This window comes from Microplitis mediator, chromosome 10 (genome assembly GCF_029852145.1).
Source record: "Microplitis mediator isolate UGA2020A chromosome 10, iyMicMedi2.1, whole genome shotgun sequence".
NCBI lineage: Eukaryota > Metazoa > Arthropoda > Insecta > Hymenoptera > Braconidae > Microplitis > Microplitis mediator.
The window spans coordinates 14861139-14884948 of NC_079978.1; the positions used below are offsets into that span (position 1 = coordinate 14861139).

Consider the following 23810-nt stretch of genomic DNA (forward strand, 5'->3'; position numbering starts at 1 on the left):
ATCAGCGTCGATTCAATAGCAAGTGACTGTCAATTAATTTAGATCAAAAATTCATTAAAACTTTTTAGATAAAATTTGACTTTAAACAGTTATATTAGATATTAATAGTAATTACAATTATTATTTTAATCAATGTTCAAATCTTTTACTTACCGGTGATTTTAAAAAATTATGTAAAGTCGTTTTTTTTTTTTTTGAAGTATTTTTTTTCAATTCATCAATTCTAGTGTTAATACTTTGTTCAAAACCTTTTTTATCTTTTTTAAATGTATTTTTCTCATTCTTCCAAATAGCATTAACTTCATTTTGACAAACACCACGGGCTTTAGTCGAATAACAAGCTACGTATGCTCGAAAAAATAAATAGTGCAAGTTATTGGCCATATTATTTTTTAAGAGATAGTACTCAATGACAAATTAAACAATAAGTTTGTTCAAATTACTGGCAACGAAAACAAAAGACTCGGACACTCATGTTAACTTCGCTCTTTCTGCTTTGCTTTAAAACAACTTATAACCAAACAAAGCTGTACATGTCATTTATCGATAAAATCGAATTATTAATCTAAAATCTCCGTAGAAAAGCAATTTAAGTTACCGACTACCGAAATAATAAGAAAATTTTGCTTACCTAAGATTGTCTACTAGCGCCCTCCCCCCTACGTAAGCATGCATAGAGATTCAGCTTGACCTCCCCCCCCTAATGAGCTCTTACGTAATTTATGAACAGCCCCATATCAGAAAAATACGAAAAATGTGATTATGATAAATTCCACGAAATTTTCGCCTTTTTTGAGAAAACCAATTATTTTCTCGGAGTTCGTCATTTTTTTTTTTTTTTTTTAGTTTCTTGACAAAATAAAAAAAACTTACATGAATTCTGCGATTATTCCCACCAATCCCAGAGTAGACTGATTTTTCCTTTTATTTTTTTTTTTCGATTGAAAAACAATTTTTTTCCCAGCTGGGCTTATTTCACAATAGATCACTGGAAATTTTCGAGGATTTACAGAAGACCCCAGAGTTTAAAAAAAATGAGAAGAAAAAAAAGTTTGAATGTGGTAACCCTCGAAAAAATTGGGATTTGTTTCAAAAAAGTGAAAAAATGAAAATAGAAATGAATAATTTTCTTGTATTTCAAGTCAGAAACTACATAAAAAAAATTTCCATTTGGTCTATTTTGGACCAAGTTACTGGCTTTCGAAAAAGGAATCCAACGCATATCGTTACTTCAAGAGCCTGTGACTTGGTCAAAAATAGTCCAAATGGCAATTTTCTTTTTGTTCTCTTTGTTTTCAGAAGTACCCATTCTGTAGATTCTAGGAAAAAATACAAAAAAACTATTTATAGGTGTCTTCTATTTATTTTTACTTTTAAAAAAAAAAACCAAACTTTTTCGAGAATTACTACTTTCAATGGTTTTTTTCTTTTCATCTACACTGGTCCCAAAAATTAAGGGATAGAAGAAAAATGATCAATTTTTGGGTGATTTTCAACATGCTGTAACTCGGTGAAAAATGGTCATAGAAAAAAAAAAGCAAATTGTAGCCTCAACTTTCTAGTTTTCAGATCTGGACTTCAATTTTTTTTTATCATGCACGGTTCCGGAGTAATTCTAAGAGAACCAACGAAAAAAAAATTTTCAAAATTTTTGTTCCTTCCAACAAGTCTATAGGCTTCAATAAATTTTTTTGGATAATCTGACCATATGACTCTTTTAGCAAATTTTACGCCCTTCAATTTGTTGCTAGTGTATAGTGATTTTATTATATTTTTTCTAAATATAGTGAAACCTAAACGTACAATTAACCTTCTCAATAAGATAATTTATAGAAAAGTTTAGAAAAATATAGATAGACCGAACGGGGAATCGAACCTAGACCATGTCGGTATCGCGCCAAGTGCTCTACCAGTTGAGCTATCCGGTACTATACTATATTCCGTTCAATTTGATCTATAACTTATTGAACCACACCGTCCATCGTACGGTAATACACCAATTTTTAAAATATATTATTTTCCGTGGCCTCCAATTTTTTACCGCCGGCAAGTGTAAATCCGACCGAGTGACCTCCACGTGGTACGCTTTGGGTAACGCTAAAGCCAGCGGTAAAAAAAAATTGAGGAATTTTTTTCGATAATGATAAATCATTGCGGATATAATGAAAAAAAAAATTTTGAAAAAAAAAATCTTCGAAAAAAAAAATTTCGAAAGAAAAAAAATTTTTTTCAAAATTATTTTTTTTTTAATTTTTTTCGATAATCGATCTTTTTGACGAAAGAAATTAAGATTATCGGTGAAAAAAAATTTTGAAATCGGAAAAATGAACGAAAACCGAGAAACCACCAATTATGGTGATTTTTGGTAAAATTGATTAATTTAAAGCTTCGGGACAATAAGAAAGAAAAATCGCAGCGCTTTAAAATTGTCAGGGTTTTTTCAGGACACTCTAAGGTTGAAAAAAATGGAGGTATCCTTTGTTCATCCGTTATATCCAAAGTTATACCAAGATTTCCGAATATCCTTAAATATGCAAATTTTCACCTTTTTTTTAATAAACATTATCGCTTCAAAAAAAAATTTTGCCATTAAAAGCCACTAATTTTGCCGTATAGAGAATGTCTGGCAGTTTTCAAAACCCTACTTTCATTTTCTGTGTGACCAATACGTCCGGAGTTATTGATTATCGAAGCCAAAATGGACTTTTCTGCTTTGATCAATGATAACTCGGCGCCAAATCGTTGTGGAGACTTTTTAAACCGGAAAATTAAAGGGCATAAAATTTCCTAAAAAAGTCTTAAGGTCAGATTATAAAAAAAAAAAAATTATTGAAGCCCATAGACTTGTTGGGAAACGAGCAAAAATTTTGAAATTTTTTTTTTCGTCGGTTCTCTAAGGATTACTCCGGAACCGTGCATGATAAAATTGAAGTCCAGATTGGAAAACTAGAAACTTGAGGTTACAATTTGCATTTTTTTTTATTTATTCTACGACCATTTTCCACCGAGTTACAGCATGTTGAAGATCACCCAAAAATTTAGAATTTTTTTTCTTTCCTTTAATTTTTGGGATTAGTGTAGTTGAGAAGAGAAAAACAATTGAAAGTAGTAACCCTCGAAAAAGTTTGGTTTTTATTTTAAAAAGTAAAAATAAATAGAAGATACCTATAAATAGTTTTTTTGGTATTTTTTCTTAGAAACTATAGTATGTATACATCTAAAAAGAAAGAGAATGAAAAGAAAATTGCCATTTGGACTATTTTTGACCAAGTCACAAGCGTTGAATTCCTTTTTCGAAAGCCAGTAACTTGGTCCAAAATAGACCAAATGGAAATTTTTTTTTCTCTCTGTTTTTTTGGTGTAGTTTCTGACTTAAAATACAAAAAAATTATTCATAGGTGTCTTCTATTTTCATTTTTTCACTTTTTTGAAACAAATCCAAATTTTTTCGAGGGTTACCACATTCAAACTTATTTTTCTTCTCAATTTTTTTAAACTCTGAGTCTTCTGTAAATCCTCGAAAATTTCCAGTGATGTATTGTGAAATAAGCCCAGCTGAGAAAAAAATTGTTTTTCAATCGATAGAAAAAAAATCGAAGGAAATAATCGCAGAAATGATAGAAGTTTGTTTTTTTCGTTAAAAAAATAAAAACAAAATCTGGGCGTCGGTTCTTGGACTCAAAAACTTCCCGCTGTTTTCGAGTCCAAGGAGCTTGAAAACATCACTGTGAATATATTTTCGAGCTCTTTGAACTCGAAAATGCTATCACATGCAATCATTTTTTTATGAGCTTTTCAAGATCTAACGAGTAACGTTTTATTCTAGAGTTTAAAAGCTAAGAATCAAAAATCATTAATGAAGAAGCGGCTTTTAAATTTTTATTTTCGATTATGTTCTCTGAAGTACATGTATTGAGGCAGAAATCAATGTCAGTGATCAAAATCAAGATTTGAATGAGTTTTGACTTAGGTCAGAGCAATAATATATGGAATATCCGAGAAAAACATTAAAGACTGGGTTTTTTCAATTTGTTGCTGACAATATGTTTAAAACTAAGGAACAAGTTACATGACATTATCTGATGATCGAAAGAGACAATATTGAGAAAGAGTTGGTATGATTTCGAACACGTATTAGCACATTATATTTTGATTTATCCGGAAAAAATAACATAAAATGTTATTCTTTTAAGTTTTCAGCGCCGATATATTTTGAACTAATCAACCGATTTTGACGTTTAAGATGGCAATCGGCGCGTTTTAATGAGTTCTAGAGCTGATTAGATTTAGGAATTGATCGGATGAGTTATTTCAAAGATAATCGAAAAAAACCGTTTTTTATCATATGTTTCGCCAACAATATCTCTCGAACAAATTAACCGATTGAGATGGTTGAAGTGGCATTTGACGCGGCTTATAAAGTTCTAGAGCTGATTAGATTTTAAAGTCGATCGTTGAAGTCGTTTCTGAGAAATCACTATAAAACTAAAAAAAAATATATTTTTTGTTCGTAATTCGCCAATATTTTCGAGTCTACTTGATCAAATGATCTGAAATTTTTAGGAAAATCGAGGGCCAACAAGCTCTTTCGATTGTCACCTCAACCATCCAAATCGATTCATTGGTTAAAGATAACAAAGAGTTTACACACACACATACACACACACACACACACACACACACACACACACACACACACACACACACACACACACACACACACACACACACACACACACACATACACACACACATACATACATACATACACTCGGACATCATTCTGAAAATAGTCAGAGTAGCGTCCTAGGACCTCAAAACATCGACATCTGATGAAAACTCGACTTTCAAAAATCGGGGTGGAAACAATAACTTCCCAATTTTTCAAAAATCGTCGATTTTCTCAACGGGAAGTTAAAAATAAGAAATGTGAACTTCGAGAAAGTACCGGTTTTTTTTTCAAAAAAGGTGAAAATTTAATGGAATTTGTCATCTTAAAATTTTTCGTATTTTTTTTCTAGAAAAAACATTCAAAGATAAACATTTTGAAAAAAAAAGTCTTGATTAGTCAATTTTTGAAGAAGTTATGGCTATTCAAACAAATAAAAGCCTCTTTCTGTTAAACAACTTTTTTTGGGTTAGGTAAAAAAACTTGAAAACTTCCTGAATAATTATTTTAATGGGGGTAGAAAAAGAAAAAAAATTTCAGCCAAATCCAAAAGGGTCGGGTTCAAAAGTGGTCGATTTGACGTGGCATACTCCAGATATATCACATTAATATTTCTTACAAAAAAAAATCTACCTTTTTAGCCCACTTATTTCCAATGAATATCATTACTATTTGTTTATTATATCAACTATTTTAGTACATGTATATCGAGAAAAAAACGAAAAAAAATTGTTTATACACGGAAAAAAAATTCTACTAATATTTACGATGTTAACATCGTAATCGTGGACTAGTCTTTTATTAGTGTCAATTTTTAAATATCTTATTTTAAAATTTACTATGTGGGTTATATTTTTTACTATTCAATATCGTAATTTTAACAAAGACTTTTAGGATTAAAAATTACTTCAAAAATTACAATTTAACATCGTAAAAAAAAGTAAGTGCAAATTACACTTTAAAAACTATATTTATTCGTATATTTAATATTTTTATTTACTTTTTAATAAAATAAATATTGCAGTGCTGTCTCTGTTATAATACGATGAAAGCTATAAAAAGTATGATGTTACATCGTAATTTTTGAATAGTATCTGCGTCCTCCGCAAGAGGCACTCTCGTGACTTATGACTGTTTATTCAAATCGTTTATATGGATTTTAAAAACAATCTAAAGTGTAGGCCCTGTGGTGGCCGAGTGGTCCAAGGCGTCGGACATTTAGCACTCGAAAGGACTCGGGTTCGAATCCAACTACCGTACAATTATTATTTTATGCTTTTATTTAAGATTTCTCTTCAAATTTTACGATGTTCACATCGTAATTTATATTAAAGAGCTTAAGACTTCATATTATTTGTCTGAAGTATTATTTCTTAAATGAAATTTCCAATCCTACACCGTAAAATTGCGATGTTGAAAATCTAGTCCACCACTACGATAATCAACAGGATAAATTACGATGTTAGCATTGTAAATTTAACTAGAATTTTTTTTCCGTATAATAAGATGAGCTTAAATGACAAAGTTCGTCTCTTAATTCGAGGCTGACTGAAGACATTATGTAAGTCTGCATTGTTAGACCATGATACCTAAACCTTACAATAGTTTTATATGTAAGCCAGTCAAGTATGAGTTTAGTAGTCACCCACCTACGCCTTGAACTAGCGAAAGTTAATTATAAATTAATTTAATGCTCCGTAAGCAAATAACAACACATAGTATATATCCAATGTACGTCTACGATAGCTATTAAAGTCCATGTTTGCCTGGCGTGACTGAAAACTCATGTATACGATCGATTTTGAAGCTTGTTAACTGTAACCATAGTAGCTTCATGAATTCATAACTTATTGTCAATAATAATCGTTATTAACATAAATTGTAATAATATTCAAGTGATCATTTATTTAATAATTATTGGACCAAATAAACTTAAATGAATATGTTGAAAAATTACAAAGTATTACAAATTTTCTTTCAAGATATTACTTATATATTTATTTATTATTAAACTCGTTTATTTATCATTAACTTATAAAACAATAGTGAAATACATTATAATACAAGAAAATTGTATATAATGATTTGTGCGTTTAACCTTCGACTTAAATTATCATTAACTAAAAGTTTTGATAGCTTTATCGAATACTATGGACATTTATAGATTGATCGAGAGCTACTTAATAATGCAACGCGAACACGAAAAAATATTTATCAATTAATATTTAAATTATTTCTGAAATATGAATTAAAAAATTGGTCTATCGGTTGATCCTACGGGCCAGCCCCAAAACTTCCCGCTGTTTTCAAGCTCCTTGAGCTCGAAAAAATTGTTGTAAATACATTTTCAAGCTCGAACATACTTTTGTGTCCCGTTATTTTCGAAGAAAACCTTTTTTTACCATTTTTTCTCCAACGACATCTCTTGAACGAATTGACCGATTAAGACGGTTGAGGTGGCAATCGACGCGTTTTCTAGAGTTCTAGAGCTAACTAGATTTTGAAATTGATTTATCGAGTAGTTTTTGAGAAATTTCAAAAAAACCAAAAAAAAAATTATTTTTTAATTCTTTGATTAACGGTTTCTCTTGAACGAATGAACAGATTTTGATGGTTGAGGTGGCATTTGATGCGGCTTATAAAGTTTTTGAGCTGATTAGATTTTGGAATCAATCTACCGAGCACATTAAAAGTTATTTATAAAAAAAACATTTTTGAAAAAATTGTATTTTCGGAATATCTCCGAACGCATCCAACCGCTCAAGTTCAATTTCTCACAGCTTTTAGGTATTAACAAGCCGCTTTGAATGACAGCTTGACGATTAAACTCGGTTCATTCGTTCGAAAGTTACCGATATTTACATACGTCCGTATGTACACATATACATACACTCGGACATCATCTTGAAATTTGTTAGAAAAGCTTCCTAGAATCTCAAAACGTCAAGATCTAATAGCAATTCGATTTTCGGAAATCGGACCGAAACCAATAACTTCCTGAATTTTTCAAAATTTTCAAATTTCTTAGCGTGAAGTTGGAAAAGGTATAATAAAATAAAATTTAATAAAAACTTACCATAGTGATAGTTTAAATTAGCACAGTTGATACTGTCTTGCGCGAATACGCCTAACAACTGACCAGTCGGCACAGTTCAGTCCTACAATTTTTTTACATTCATAGAGGATGCTTCCACAATACCTGGTGAAAGGTTTACGATTCACGAAACTATAGTATCAGCTTATGTGCTAGTAGAGCAGTGTATATCTATATTTATTCACATTAATCGATCGTGGTATACATGTCATTGTCATTACCTATGATAAAGCAAAATTCTTTAAAAAAGTTATGAATCTCTATTTATAACAGTAATTCAAGAATTTATGATTGTTATTGATTTTTTAGTGGATTTCATAGGAATCTATTAACTATTCTATTTGTTCTTATGACGCAATCATCCAAAAATTTTACTATTTTCTGTCTCAACTAGTCGAGTAAGTTCCAAAAATACCATTGGTTCAAAAGTTTATATATATACCCGAGTCGAAATTTAGAGCCTATATAGGCCCCTCTAGCCCTAAATAGATCCGATTTAGAGCTCTGTAGTCCTCTAGCTCCGACTTTGAACCCAGAGGTCCGAACAATCACTGAGAAGTCCGATTTTAAACTTTCAAGTCCGACAATATTAGTTCCGTAATAAATTTCGATTCGTTATAATTAAATTATTTATGATGATATAAAAAATTAAAGATTTTTTAAAATTCATTATAAACATTATTTTTTTTACATGCAACGAAATTTATTAATAACAATCGTAACAGGGAAAATGAGTTATTTTATTGACCAAAATCGCGATTTTTCGCTGATGGTCATTTACCCTGCCCGTAACCCCAAACGAGCAATTTAATGAGTTTTTCGACTTGTCGCTGGGTGCGCTGATTGAAAGTACTCTTACGCTAGGCCCAATCATAAATTAGTAGAGGAGTGGTTTTCCGACAGCCACCGAAGATACTCGAGCGAAATTATTAAAAACGTAAGACAGCAGCAGAGAGAACACAGAACCGGCAGGGCCGGGTAGCCATCAAGACGTACAAAGACAGAACCGGCAGGGCCGGGTAACCATCAAGACCTACACATACAACCGGACAGACCAACCGAGGATTGAGACGCTGAATTAACGCAGTAGAGTACAAGTAAATTTGGAACTTTGACGAACGAGACGGAGAGCCAAAGGAACCTGACGAGACGAACCACCAGACGGAGACAAAGCCACCGGAAAACATCAAAAATAAAATCAGGTATTAATGAAATTAATTGTTCTAGGCCCAAGCCAGAATATTAATTCAATTCTATAAAAATACTTAATCGTTCGTCGGGGTAAATCCGCGTCTAGGCCCGTAATAGATTAATTAGTGTAAATTTTGTTAAAATTAGTTTAAGCCAGACGTTTGTCTAACCAGATCCAGGCCCTTCAGCCGGATCCAGCGCGTCGTTCATAATTCCATACCATTGCCGGAATTATTGCGTCGTAGAAAATTCTAGGCCTATTGTGTGACAACACAAGCCAGAAATTTTGTGGTCAAGTCCGCGTTAAATAAAAGTAATTAATTAAGTTAAATAAATAACATTAAGTAAATTAATGAAATAAAATTAATTGAATAAATAATTTGAATTTATAAAGAGACCGTTAAATAACTAAATAAGACAAAGTTAACAGACGCGAAAAGTCTGAGATAAAATTTAATAAATCAATAATTAAAATTATTAAATAATAGAAAATAATACATTAAAGTTAATAACAATAAAAGAAAATTAAGTGTCTGAACAGAACAGTAAATAATCAAGGAAAATCCAAAGTAGTCAGTGACGCATACTTTGAAGAATCGAGTGAGGATCGGGTAAATGTGGTATTGAAAATTACTGACGGAAAATTCATTGTGGTTACAGATAATTACTAAAATGGAAATTAATAAAAGTAATAGTGAGACAGTTAATTAAAAATTAATTAATTAATAAAAATATCTTTAAACTAAATTTTAATTAATTAATTTTATTGTTGATGAAGGACGATTAATTGGTTGTATATAATTGATTTGTAATTTTAAACGGTGAATTGAATCGAAGGATTTTAATATTGGTAAAAGGAAAATTGTTAAAAGAATGTGTGGGTTAAAAGTGAAAATAGTGTTAGTGATTTTAAAATTGTTAGTGTTAAAATCACGTTGAGGGTCAAGGTGACCGCGTGAAATTGTTGTAAAGGTTTTATATCACGTAGAGGGTCCAGGGAACCGCGTGAATGAATTAATTGTTAAGGTAAAAGTCGTGTAGAGGGTCCAGGGGACCACGCGGGAATAAAAATAAAGTTTTAGCCACGTAGAGGGTCTTGGTGACCGCGTGGAGGATTAAGTTAAGGTTTAGTTGAGTCACGTGTGTGTGTGTATAATAAGTCCAGGGGACTCAGTGTGAGTGTGTGTGTGATGCCAAAGGTAGTTGGCTTAATTAAGGTTTAGGAAATCATCAAAGGTAGTTGACGAGAATAAGTTTTAGAAGAAAACGTCAAAGGTAGTTGACGGTAGTAATAAGGTTTATAAGTGTTATAAGGTCATCAGGTCTATAAGGTATAAAAAGGTTTATAAAGTCATACAAATAAAGGTTAAAATTATTATTTAAAAAAAGTGTTAATAATTATAAATTATCCTTCCTCTTCCTTCTCTTGCAAATTAATTAATTTACAATGACCCTGATGATCTAAGATCCGGCTCTGGGAGGCCGTTATTACTTCCAGTGGCGCCCTTAAAAAGGACGACCAGAGTAGCAGCATAGCCCTGTTATACAATAGTTAGATAAGCAGGTGGTTAATTAAATTGTAAACCTTAATAATGCGAAAAATTTTAGTTTAATTCATTTACCTGATAAAAATGAAATTGCATTTATTAACAAAATTTTAATCACTCCGCATACATATTATAATTTACTCACGTTCTTTACTGCTTATAGAAACTGCTACAAAATATTGATTATCAATTTTTATATAAAAGCATGGTGTAATAAGTGATTCAGCTAAGATAGCTCTTACATGATCAGCTTCAGTGCATTTTTGTAAAAATGATCTACTGTCATATAAGAAATGATCCCCATTAGCAACAAATTCATCATTACCCGGAAAAAAGAGCAGTTGAAAAATTACAGTTTCTACATTAAAAAAGGCTTTCGGGGCAAAAATCTTTAAACATTAAAGCTTAAACTGTAATTTTTGGAATTTGTTGTAGTAATAAAATTAATACAATTTTAAGTAGCAAATTTTACAACTTAAATCGACAATATCGAGTTTGAAATTGTAATATTTGTTATCTCTGTAAAATTTACGGATAAAATATGTAATTTTTACAGTTTCAGACTCGGAGCGCTTTACTACTATACGAAACTGTAATTTTTCAACTGCTCTTTTTTTCGTGTACCTGTAATTTCACCAATAATAGCAAAGTGATATTCATTGCAATTACAAATATTTTGGAAACAAATACAATGTGGCTTTATTATTAATCATAATGTTTATTCCTAATCATAATATTAATAATGCTAATGATATTAATAATACATTAAGAAAAAATTTCTCTTTGAACAATTAAATTGGTTTTGCTGAATTCTGTTAAACCAAAATTTATTTGGGACGTCCACATAATTTATTTCGACATTTTTAACAAATGATTTAATAGGCGCTATTTGGGTGACATTAATAATTCTCTCTCTAAGATAATAAAATCATTTGGTAAAGTTAAGAAAATATTTATTCAATAGTCAATTATAACTAAATTATTTTCTAGTGCCAACAAACCCTAATAAATATTAAAGCAAAATACACTTATCCAAAAAATTAAAGGAACAAGAAAATTTTATAAATTTTTTAGTGATTTTTGGAAGGCCGTATTTTGGTGAAAAATGATCGCATCGAAAAAATAAAAAAAGCAAATTGAAGCTTGAAATCTCTAGTTTGAAGATCTTCCAGCAAAATATTTTTTTGAGCCACGGTTTTTGCGGAATCATAAGAAAAAAGTCGAGACAAAATTTTTCTAAATTTTTTAGTTTTGTTTTTTAGGTCTACGGGGCCGGGAAAAATTTTTTCAAAAAAACGAATTCATGGCTCGTTTAGGAAATTTATTCAGCTACAATTTGCTTTTTTTTGTTTCTCTGTACGACAATTTGCTGCTGAGATATCAGCCTTTAAATGAAAAAGGAGCCTTTTGTCTTTGATTATTGATATCTCAGCAAGTAATGGTCACACAGTAATTTAAAGGGCAGTTTAATAAACTTAAATGAATTCCCTACAAGCTACATTTTCGATTTTTTCAAAAAAAAATTTTTTTTCATCCTTGATATCCATTTGAAAAACCCACAAAAAATAGCCATTTTCTGGTTTTTTAGTCAACTTATCGCTACTCTGCAAATATTGATAAAAAAAATAATGTTGCCAGGTAATTTTACAGCTTAATGTACCCCTAAAAACCCTGGAAATTTTCAGATTGATCCATTGAACCGTTTGTCCGGTCCGATTGCTCAAAGTTTTGCAAAAAAATTAAAGGAACAAGTTTTGTTCCTTAAATTGTGTAATCATTACCAAAATGAAAAAATTAATTTTTTTCGGATTTTCTTCCATTTTTGCGTTAGTTATTCAGTAAATGTAAGGTCAAGAGGAAAAAAAAAAATTTTCCAAAAAACGAGACCAAACAAGAATTTTTTTACATTTTTTTTTTTTTACGTTTCGTTCGGGGGGTTATTTTTTTTTTCGTTTTTCTGAAAAAATTTTTTTTTTTTCCTCTTGACCTTACATTTACTGAATAACTAACGCAAAAATGAAAGAAAATCCGAAAAAAATTAATTTTTTCATTTTGGTAATGATTACACAATTTAAGGAACAAAACTTGTTCCTTTAATTGTTTTGCAAAACTTTGAGCAATCGGACCGGACAAACGGTTCAATGGATCAATCTGAAAATTTCCAGGGTTTTTGGGGGTACATTAAGCTGTAAAATTACCTGGCAACATTATTTTTTTTATCAATATTTGCAGAGTAGCGATGAGTTGACTAAAAAACCAGAAAATGGCTATTTTTTGTGGGTTTTTCAAATGGATGTCAAGGATGAAAAAAAATTTTTTTTTGAAAAAATCGAAAATGTAGCTTGTAGGGAATTCATTTAAGTTTATTAAACTGCCCTTTAAATTACTGTGTGACCATTACTTGCTGAGATATCAATAATCAAAGACAAAAGGCTCCTTTTTCATTTAAAGGCTGATATCTCAGCAGCAAATTGTCGTACAGAGAAACAAAAAAAAGCAAATTGTAGCTGAATAAATTTCCTAAACGAGCCATGAATTCGTTTTTTTGAAAAAATTTTTCCCGGCCCCGTAGACCTAAAAAACAAAACTAAAAAATTTAGAAAAATTTTGTCTCGACTTTTTTCTTATGATTCCGCAAAAACCGTGGCTCAAAAAAATATTTTGCTGGAAGATCTTCAAACTAGAGATTTCAAGCTTCAATTTGCTTTTTTTATTTTTTCGATGCGATCATTTTTCACCAAAATACGGCCTTCCAAAAATCACTAAAAAATTTATAAAATTTTCTTGTTCCTTTAATTTTTTGGATAAGTGTATTATTATATTAACCCTAATAAATATTACTTAGAAACGCAAAAATATAGTCATTTAGAGTAAATATATATATATATATATATATATTTGTTTGAGGTTAATAAATATATATTTAAACCTGATAATTATTGGTTTAAAATGTTATGGTGCTAGGCAGCAGCAGCGAGAGTAGTTCGGTGCTCGCCACTAGATCGCGCCCACCACTTGTAGTAACCCTGGTAAGAAAGTTATTTCAGAATTATTATATTCTGAACTTGAAGCATTTATGGGACACGGGTTGCCGCTCAACATTAGCAGAGTGACGATAACCCTTTTTTAATAGTAATATAGAAGTATCCTGTATTACACATTACACTATGACATTAGAATTTCCTTGAAAATTTTTTGTCATAGTACAAAAAAAAGTATTTGTCAAGGAAACAAATTATTCTACTCAACATTTTGTGGTTTCCAATAATTTGTTTTGTTGGTAGATTATAAATTATTTTGTTAAAACAACCAAATATATGATTGGCAATGGACAATCAAATCATTTTGTTGTCATAACTAAAATTTAGTTGTCAGAGAAAAATTTTTTGTTCAGTGTATGAATATTATTATTAATATTATTATTATTACTATGTAATAGGGCTCAGAGGTCCAAAATCGAACCTAATTGTAATTTTCATCAGGTCCTAGATTGAACCCTTAAGTGCTGAAAACGGAAATTTGTAGCACCTCAGGGACCAAAATTGGACTTGATTTAACATAGAAACAGACTCTATTTCGAGCCTCAAAGTCCGAAATAGATCCGACTTTAGAAGGTTCTAAATCGGCTCTAAATTTCGACTCGGGATATATCTATTAGGATATTTAAAAAAAATTTTTTTTTCTTATGGTCTCAAAAATTAGTTTTAAGTAAAAAAAAAAGAAATGCTTCCAAAAGAGCCGCTCGAAATCTCAGTCCCACTAAGAGCTCGATGAATATTCATTTTTCCATTGAAATCGCAAGTAAAAATTTTTTCTCATACCGACGCCGAAAGTTCGACTTGTTTCCCGCTAAAGCGGAAAGAAAGTGGCATTTTGTTCCCTAGGGATTAAGAATTGCGCATGCGCAATTATATCTGCGTCGACTCTTACGCACGTATGTATGGGGTATTCCACGCCAAATCGACCACTTTTGAAGCCGACCCCTTTAGATTTGGCAGAAAATTATTTCTCTTTTTCTACCCCATCAAAAACGTTTCTCATAATTTTTTAAATTTTTTCACCCAAGCGAAAAAAAGTAGAAAATTTTCGAAAAAAATGACTTTTTTTATTTTAAATAGCTATAACTTTTTCAAAATTCGACTGATTGGAATGTTTTTTTTTTCAAAATTTTTGTTTTTAAATATAGTTTTTGAAAAAAAAATACAAAAAAATTATTGCAACCTATCTTCATTGTTTTTTTGTAGATTTTTAGAAAAAATGAAAAATTTTTCGATGTTGACCATTTTTGATTTTTTTTTTTCTTATATTAAACTTTCACATTTTCTGCAGATCCTCAAATTTTTTCAGAGTGATGTTGTTTCGATTTATATTTTTTTTTTCCAATTGAAAAAAAAAGATTTTTACAACTAGCGTTATTTCTCATAGCACCATGCTAAAAATTTTTGAGTGCTCAGACAACTTTCAAACTTGGAAAAAAAAAAATAAAAACAAAAAATTTAAATGGTAATCCTCGAAATAATTTGAATTTTGTTCGAAAAATCAAGTTTAAAAATAGAAGGATCACCTGAATAATTTTTTTGTATTTTTTTCTGAAAACTACATTCAAAAACAAAGACAATGAGAAAAAAAAATTTTCGTCTGGTCCATTTTTGGACAGATGCTGACAATTAAAAAAAAAAATCTTTTAACCATATAACAATGAATGTAGAAGGAAATTTTGTGAATGCAGGAAGTTTTAAGGCTGGCCCGCAGGGTCAACCGAGAGACAGAATTTTTTTAATTAAAACAAAAAAAAATTTATTTGTTTAGATTTTTGTAATCAAGGAATAGAAAAAGTAAATAAACAATCAACTATTAATGGTATGACGGACTTTTTACGAGTTTTTTCATATATTTAAAATAGTGCTACAGAATCTTGATTCAAATTATTCTCAACAGATAATAGGTTAAACTGATAATTTAAATAAATCTATAATTGAGACTTTTGGAGCTCAAATTTATTGAGCTGTGGAAGGTAAAATTTCCGCGTATATTCCTAGTGTATGGGATTTTTTACCGAATTTTCAAATAACTGTTGTCTATACTCAATACTTTAATTGTTATATATAAATAATTCAAATAATGAGACTTCAAGAGTTCGTAACTTTTGAACTGTTCATCATACAGAAGAAGTCTTAAAGACAATTTTGTAGAAAATCAAATGTACTACGTAATTACCATTCAACTTTTTTTTTTTTAGTCAATATTTTAATTGTTATTAGTAAATAATTTGAATAATAAGACTTCGAGAGCTCATAACTATTGATCTGTTCATCATACAAAAAAGGTCTTAAAGGCAATTTTGTAGAGAATCGAATGTACTACAAAATTACTATTTAACTTTTTTTCTACAACGAACAGTTTCGTTTCCAGATGTAAAAATAACGAATTTTCGTAAAATTCGCATATTCTAACATCATTAATAGACAAAATATTGAGTGCACGGATTTGATTGTTTGGACTTATTTGTAGACAATTTATTGCTTAAGTAGGTTTACTGATCAAGTATGTCAAAAAAAAAAATCTTCACAGTTTGCAGCCATAAATGATGTAAAAAAATCGTTTTCCCATGTTATTTAAATGGGAAAACTTTGAGATCGATGATGGACCTCTTACAATTGAAATTAAGGGCTGAAATTTTAACTGAATTTTTTTTTAGGGCTGACAAACAAATTTTTCGTGGGAGAGTCAAAAAAAAAATATCGATTTTTTTTGGCACACCCTACTATATATACATATATATATATTAGGGTGATTCAAAAAACAAACCAATTTTTTTTTTCTTCTAAACAGGTTTAAAAGTTTCGTTTAGATAAAAAAAAGACGCCTGTAAAAATTAGAGCTCTTAATATTAATATTAACATTGTCCGCATTGCACTTTTCTATTTCCCATAAGAATAACATAGAAAAATTTTTTTTACGTCTTCTGATTTTTTTAAGTAGCTAACGATGCGTCATAGGAATAATTGGCAGGCATATTTTTGGAGGGAATTGAATGCTCTACAAAAAAAGATTCTTATCATTTTTTAAGGAATCTATTTGTTCAAAAGTTATTTGAGGTTGAAGTCAAATTCATATTACATTTTGAGATTTTCTTACTTTTCCGGCGAAACTATCAGACCTATTACAAAATACACTGGTCACAGAAGTTAAGGGAGAGAAAAAAAATCCGAAATTTTTAGGTGATTTTCAACATGCTGTAACTCGGTGAAAAATGGTCGTATAAAAAATCTAAAAAAATCTAAAAAAGATCAAAGAAATGAAGATTATCGGTAAAAAAACCATTTTCAAATCGAAAAAATGAACAAAAACCGAGAACCTACCAATTATGGTGATTTTTGACAAAATCGATAAATTTAAAGCTTCGGGGCACTAAGAAAGAAAAATCGCAGCGATTTGAAATTTCCAGGGTTTTTTCAGAACACTTTGAGGTTGAAAAAAAGTCGAAGATATCCTTTGTTCATCCTTCATATCCAAAGTTATAGCAAGATTTCCGAATATCCTTAAATTTGTGAATTTTGACCTGTTTTTTACCAAACAATATCGCTTTAAAAAAAATTTTTCTATCAAATGCCACTAATTTTGCCTTATAGAGAATGTTTTCCAGTTTTCAAAACCCTGCTTCCATTCTCTGTACGACCAATACATCCGGAGTTATTGATTATCAAAGCCAAAACGGACTTTTTTGCTTTGATCAATGATAACTCGGCGCCAAATCGTCGTAGAGACTTTTTAAGGCCACCAAATTAAAGGGCATAAAATTTCCGAGAAAAGTCAGACAGTCGGATTATTCAAAAAAATTTATTGTCGCCCATAGAGGTATTGAAAGACCAGCAAAAATTTTGAAAATTTTTTTTTCGTTGGTTTTCTCATGATTACTCCGGAACCGTACATGATAAAAAATTTTGAGGTCCAGATCTGAAAACTAGAAACTTGAGGCTACAATTAGCTTTTTTTAGATTTTTTATACGACCATTTTTCACCGTGTTACAGCATGTTGAAAATCACCTAAGAATTTCGGATTTTTTTTCTATCCCTTAATTTCTGTGACCAGTGTATTATGGGACCTTTTTTGTAGACAATTTTATTTCCTAGAAGTTATACCGAATAAAGTTTTTTCGAATTCCGCATTGTTTTCTAGTTATTTTTATTTTAATGTCATGCTCATAAGAAAATAGTCTTCTGATCGATCTTATTTGACAAACAAATTTTTCGTGGGAGAGTAAAAAAAAAAATATCGATTTTTTTTGGCACGCCCTACTATATATATATATATATATATATATATATATATATATATATATATATATATATATATATATATATATATATATATATATATATATATATATATATATATATATATATATATATATATATATATATATATATATATATATATATATATATATATATATATATATATATATATATATATATATATATATATATATATATATATATATATATATATATATATATATACGATCGAGTAAATAAATATATATACAAATAATATAAAAATAAATATTAAGATATATACAATTAAATATGTATAATTTATCCACAAATTTTTTTATGTACAAATTAATACTTACATAAATTTATATATAAAAATTATTTTATAGGTTATCCTTATTTTCGGATTCCGTGGAGCTTTAAGATCCGGTGAATACTGCAAGATTACAGTAAACGATGTTGAGGATACTGGTTCCCATTTTATAGATTCAGTCCGGGATACCAAAAATTTTTATCCGCGAAGTTTCATTATCAAGGACGAGTACTACGATAAAGATCGTAAATATGCAGCTTTAAAACCCGATGACACCGCAATCGACCGATTTTTTTTATTATTTTTTTTATTTTACAATGAGAAAAAATGCACCCGTCAACCTATTGGTAAATATAGTGAGTGAGGTACCAAAATCAATAGCGACGTTATTGGACTTGCCAGAGCCTAGGAGTTACACAGGACACTGCTTCAGACGGACTTCTACAACACTGCTTGCGAATGCTGGCGCTAATCTCACTACTCTTATGCAGCACGGCGGATGGAGGTCAAGCAGTGCTGCACAAGGATACATTGAAAATTCACTTCACAATAAAAAAAAAAATTCATGACAAAATTGTGAATTCTGAAAATGTACCACCGGTCAACAAAAATCTTACCACCGACAGATCAACAAACAATTTGAATCGACAAAATTCAACTCCATCAACTTCAAAAGCCACCTATGAACCGCCTGCCGAGAAAGAAACTCTACCCTTGTCATCTGAAGATCTTGAAATCATCAACAGTTTCGACTTCGAAACTCCATTCTCACCTACTCCAGATTCGAATTTGAATTTTGAAACAAGTTAAAGTACAAGACAACAAACGTTGGAAGATGAAATTTGAGAAAAATCAACAAAAACATCAGATACACTAAATATGAGCTCTCCTGTTATAAAAATTAAAAAATGTAAAATTATGAATGTCACTATAAATTACTCCAAGCAAGAATAATGAACCGATCAAACGAGCTCGCCGAAGGCGAACGAAGTTCGATCGGTATTATGCGAAGACGTCTCGTTCGAAGATGATTACAAGTGTAATTAATTAATGTAACGTGGACCTAAGTCCGCTTCCGCCAACCGGAAGCCGAGGCCTCGCCCTTTTGGGCATACTCGCGTTGCGTAATCCCATCTCTTCTACCCAGACGACACTCTCAGTGGAAACCAAGAGTGGACATTTACCGGGGGTATAATCAAAAATCCCCATTGCGTGTGGTATCTAACCACAGCCACCACGAGTCCTACCTCACTCGGCCCCCCATCCCTTCCATCCCAGGAAATAAAGAGACTCTGGCCGAAATGGGGCTTGGAACGGGGCCCCCATGGTACCAATTACCTGTATTGGTCTACAGGCTGCAGATAAGTGGTGAGTTGCAGCATAACTCATTACCCTAAAAGGGTTTCTTCCACATTATCCCACTTGGATCGTAGGACGGCAACTATTATAGATTGCCCTCTACCGTCATCACCAAGTGATTATCGTTTGCTAACTATAGCTTGTGATAGCATTCTGTACGGGCTTGTATACCTTAGAAGTTGAAGACAGTCAAAAGGGTAGGTCTCACCCGCGCAGAGGTACCTATTGGCTTCCTGCAACCACGGAGTTGCCACATGTTACAAGGTGCAAAACAAGTGGGCACCGCTAACGGTTGGAGTAATAGTCTCAGAACCCGCGAAGAGGGTGGTACTTGCTTGGTCTGACGCCCCCTAGAGGGCGCCAACACCTCTTCTGAGGATTACAAGTGTAGTAGCGCTAGCTATGTCCGATTCCACAACATTTAGAGTTTAAATTTCTTAGTTCATGGGTGCGACCACTATAGTCAGTGGCGCTCGCCGTCACTTACCTCATATTTTAGAGTATTCTCATTGAGAAGAATCAAAAACAAAATAATAAAAAAAAAAATTTACAAATTTTAGTGTATAAAGATGATTACGGGCCATGCAAGGGTTATTACTATTAGGGGTGGGATGTAATCATCTTCGAACGAGACGTCTTCGCATAATACCGATCGAACTTCGCTTGCCTTCGGCGAGCTCGTTTGATCGGTTCATTATGCTACGACGTCTCGTTCTCGATGATTACAAGTGTAGATGTTTAAAGTCAATGTTTATAATAAAATTTGAAATTTTTTTTTTTTTTTTTACAGTGCAGAAGTATTGTAAGTTTTTAAGAAATAACATTACGTGCAAATATCTTATTTGAACTTAGTATTGGTCTGTTATAAAATCTTGCGAATGTTCATGAGTTCTTTGACCAACCAGCTGTGCGTCTTATTGTGTCTATATCCACTCCCTTGGCATTGGCTTTTGACACAGCTGCGTGCTTTACACTGTATACACCAAAACTTGTATCTATCCCCGCTTTTTCTAAAAATGATTCAACCCAGTGCCCCAAGGTTTGAGCACCAACAACTCTATATGGCTTCACAGTTGAGATAAAAAGGCCTTTAAGTTCACCTCTTAAATTTTTTGTCATATCTAAATATTGTAGTAGGGTTTCGGCAACGCATACACTTTGCCTTTGTTTAAAAAATGACAAGATTAAGCTAGGTTAAAAGGCTCCTGGTTTCGAGGTTTTAATTAATTCAGGAACTTTAATTTCTATTGCCGACACAGATATTTTAATATTATCTATAGTGATCAAGGCCATCGTCTGTAAACGGTGAGCTGAAGCAAGTATCATCAATGTTACTAATTTTCCAGATATTATTTTGATATTTAATTTTGATATATCCGGCATTGTGTCTATATATTCAAGTACGCAATTTGCGTCCCAGGTAGTGTCGTATTTTGCTCGAGTAGGGCGTTTTTTGAAAATACCTCGCATGAAACGCTTTGTTAACTTTTCTTCTGAGTGATTTTCATGAGTAATAAGTGCAATGGCAGCGTTATCCGAGTTCAAGGTCCCGTATTTACATCCGTTTTTGAATCTTAAGGTTAGAAATTCTATTATTTTAAATTCATCAGCGTTATGGATATCATAGTTTCTTTCTTTTGTAAAAGACCACCAGTGCTTGAGTGAACTCTCATATTGTTTGAGAGTAGATTTCGTGATGGAGCTTAGCACGATTTCGGCAGCATCTGATGAAAGTCCTTTATTCAAATATTTTTGCTTGACAAGTATACGGCTGCCAGGGAAAGAGTCTTCGATAGAGGATGAGTTTTCGATCTGCCAGGGGAAATCAATAATTTCTTATTTGGTTTAAATACTAAGGGTGGATCCTTGAGCAACGAATGGAGTAACGGATACCAGGGCTGGGTAGGCCAGTTTGGTACTACGATAACACCTTCAGCTTTATCGGTAATAAATTTTTCAAGGGTCGGTGTGATCAGGGCGAACGGGGGAAAAGCGTAAATTTTTTCGTTTTTCCAAGAAATCGTAAACGCATCAATTCTAAAAGATTCTGGACTCGGGAATCTAGAACAGAATTTTTCTACTTTTCTGTTTTCATATGTGGCAAACAGATCGATAGAAAAAGGATCAAATTTTTGGGTTATTAAATTAAACGCATTCTGAGACAGCTCCCATTCCGTATCTATATTAGTCAATCGAGAAGCTGCATCTGTATAAAAGTCATCTTTTGATGAAATGTAGGTAGCAAAAATCCAGATTTTTCTAGTTTCACACCAATCCCAGATTTCCCTTGACAAATTACTGAGTCTTGGGAACTGAACGCTACCAGCTCGATTGATAGAAGATATCGCTGTTGTATTGTCTAGTCTTAGTAAGACCTCACAACTATTTAAATTTGACGCAAAAGACTTGAGAGCATAAAAGCTTGCCAATAACTCAAGATAGTTTATAAAGAGCTTCTTTTGCTTATCATTCCACCAGCCATGCGCCGATTTTCCATTACAAAAAGCACCCCACCCTAATAATGACGCATCCGATGAGATTCCGCTCACGTATTGTGATGTTCTGATAGGATTTTGACCAAATTGGCTATTTTTGTTCCACCAGTTTAGATCTTCTTTAAGATTAACTGATAATGACATATAACTATCATAATTGCCGTTGTTTAAAATAAGAGCTAGAAATTTCTCTTTTTCTAGCTTTTTGCAGTGAGATAATCCATATGCAACTGCTGGACAAGCGGCATTCAAAACAATAGCCGATCCTACACATCCCTGTGTCTCCGTGAAGTGATCGTCTCTTTTCTTAGTAATCTCAGAAAGAGCTGGAGCTATCTCCAAATTTATTTTTGGAGGCTCTGCATACAGATCTCCTTTTCGAGGATACTAACTCAGTACGCTCTTTTTTACTTCTTCTGTTAAGCCCTCTTTCATTCACGCTCCCCATCAGCCTTTGATTTCCGCATGAAATTTAAAGGAGTCATCTGGTTTTTTATTAGGATATTTTTCTAAAATTTCAAGAATTTCCATATCTAAGTCGGATTCATGCTGAACCGGATCATCATCTTTTTGAGTTTGATCGGCTACATCTGGGGTAGAATTATTTCTAGTGTCAGTGTCTGTCACCTCACCATTTTGTGCACCAGGCAGCTCGAGGTCTTTTTCTAGAAAGAAAAAGGAATAGGAAGAATTTAAAAAATTACCCAAACCTTTAACAGTATTTGGTGCATAAATTCTTTTTTTATTATTTTTTTTTTTTTTTTCGTAACTAAAGTTCGTGTGGAACTTTTTGTTCAATAGCTGTAATTGTATAGACATATATATACACAGCTAAGACTGCCTTTATTAGGCGTGCGTCCTTCGTATGGAAAGCGCACAAATAAAATTTTCGAATGGAAAAATTTTTTATTTATTATCATTATTATTTTTACCTGAAACGTTTGTCGGTTGGCTTTTTTCCGAACTTTCTTCAACATTTTTTAGTTGCATCAATTTTGTGACAACGCTTGTGAGGTTAGCTATTTGCTTTTCCAGATTTGTCACTCGTTGGCTATTCTCATCTTTTTCCCGTTTTCGATCCTTTGAACGAGAACGTGAACGCTTCCTTTTCTTCTCTTTTGTCATAATAAATAATGATATTTTATTATTTAAGTGTTATTAATTAATTTAAATTAATTTAACTATTATTTTTGACTGTGTAACAACTCTGTATGTTCATTGTTGGACACAACGAAACTATATGAGGTAAGTGACGGCGAGCGCTGACTACAGTGGTCGCACTCATGAACTAAGAAATTTTAACTCTAAATGTTGTGGAATTGGACATAGCTAGCGCTACTACACTTGTAATCCTCAGAAGAGGTTTTGGCGCCCTCTAGGGGGCGTCAGACCAAGCAAGTACCACCCTCTTCGTGGGTTCTGAGACTATTACTCCAACCGTTAGCGGTGCCCACATGTTTTGCACCTTGTAACATGTGGCAACTCCGTGGTTGCAGGAAGCCAATAGGTACATTTGCGCGGGTGAGACCTCCCTTTTGACTGTCTTAAACTTCTAAGGTATACAAGACCGTACACAATACTATCACAAGCTATAGTTAGCAAATGATAATCACTTGGTGATGACGGTAGAGGGCACTCTATAATAGTTGCCGTCCTAAGATCCAAGTGGGATAACGTGGAAGAAACCCTTTTTAGGGTAATGAGTTATGCTGCAACTCACCACTTATCTGCAGCCCGTAGACCAATACAGGGAATTGGTACCATGGGGGGCCCATTCCAAGCCCCATTTCAGCTAGAGTCTCTTTACTTCCTGGGATGGAAGGGATGGGGGGCCGAGAGAGGTAGGACTCGTGGTGGCTGTGGT

General features: G+C 32.1%; 2 protein-coding genes across 2 annotated transcripts in view; both read right to left on the reverse strand.

Annotated features, from left to right (window-relative positions):
* The window catches only part of LOC130676633 (tubulin alpha-2/alpha-4 chain-like), a 43950-nt gene extending 36066 nt beyond the window's left edge, over window positions 1-7884 (reverse strand). The window contains exon 1 of the mRNA XM_057482984.1: window positions 7746-7884. Coding sequence (XP_057338967.1) covers window positions 7746-7748 — 3 coding nt within the window. The 5' untranslated portion in view covers window positions 7749-7884. The remainder of the gene's footprint in view (window positions 1-7745) is intronic.
* A 13309-nt stretch (window positions 7885-21193) lies between these two features.
* Window positions 21194-22090, reverse strand: LOC130676352 (uncharacterized). Its single transcript, XM_057482506.1, has one exon. The coding sequence runs from the start codon at window positions 22088-22090 to the stop codon at window positions 21194-21196; it is 897 nt and encodes a 298-aa protein (XP_057338489.1).
* Window positions 22091-23810: the final 1720 nt, after the last annotated feature.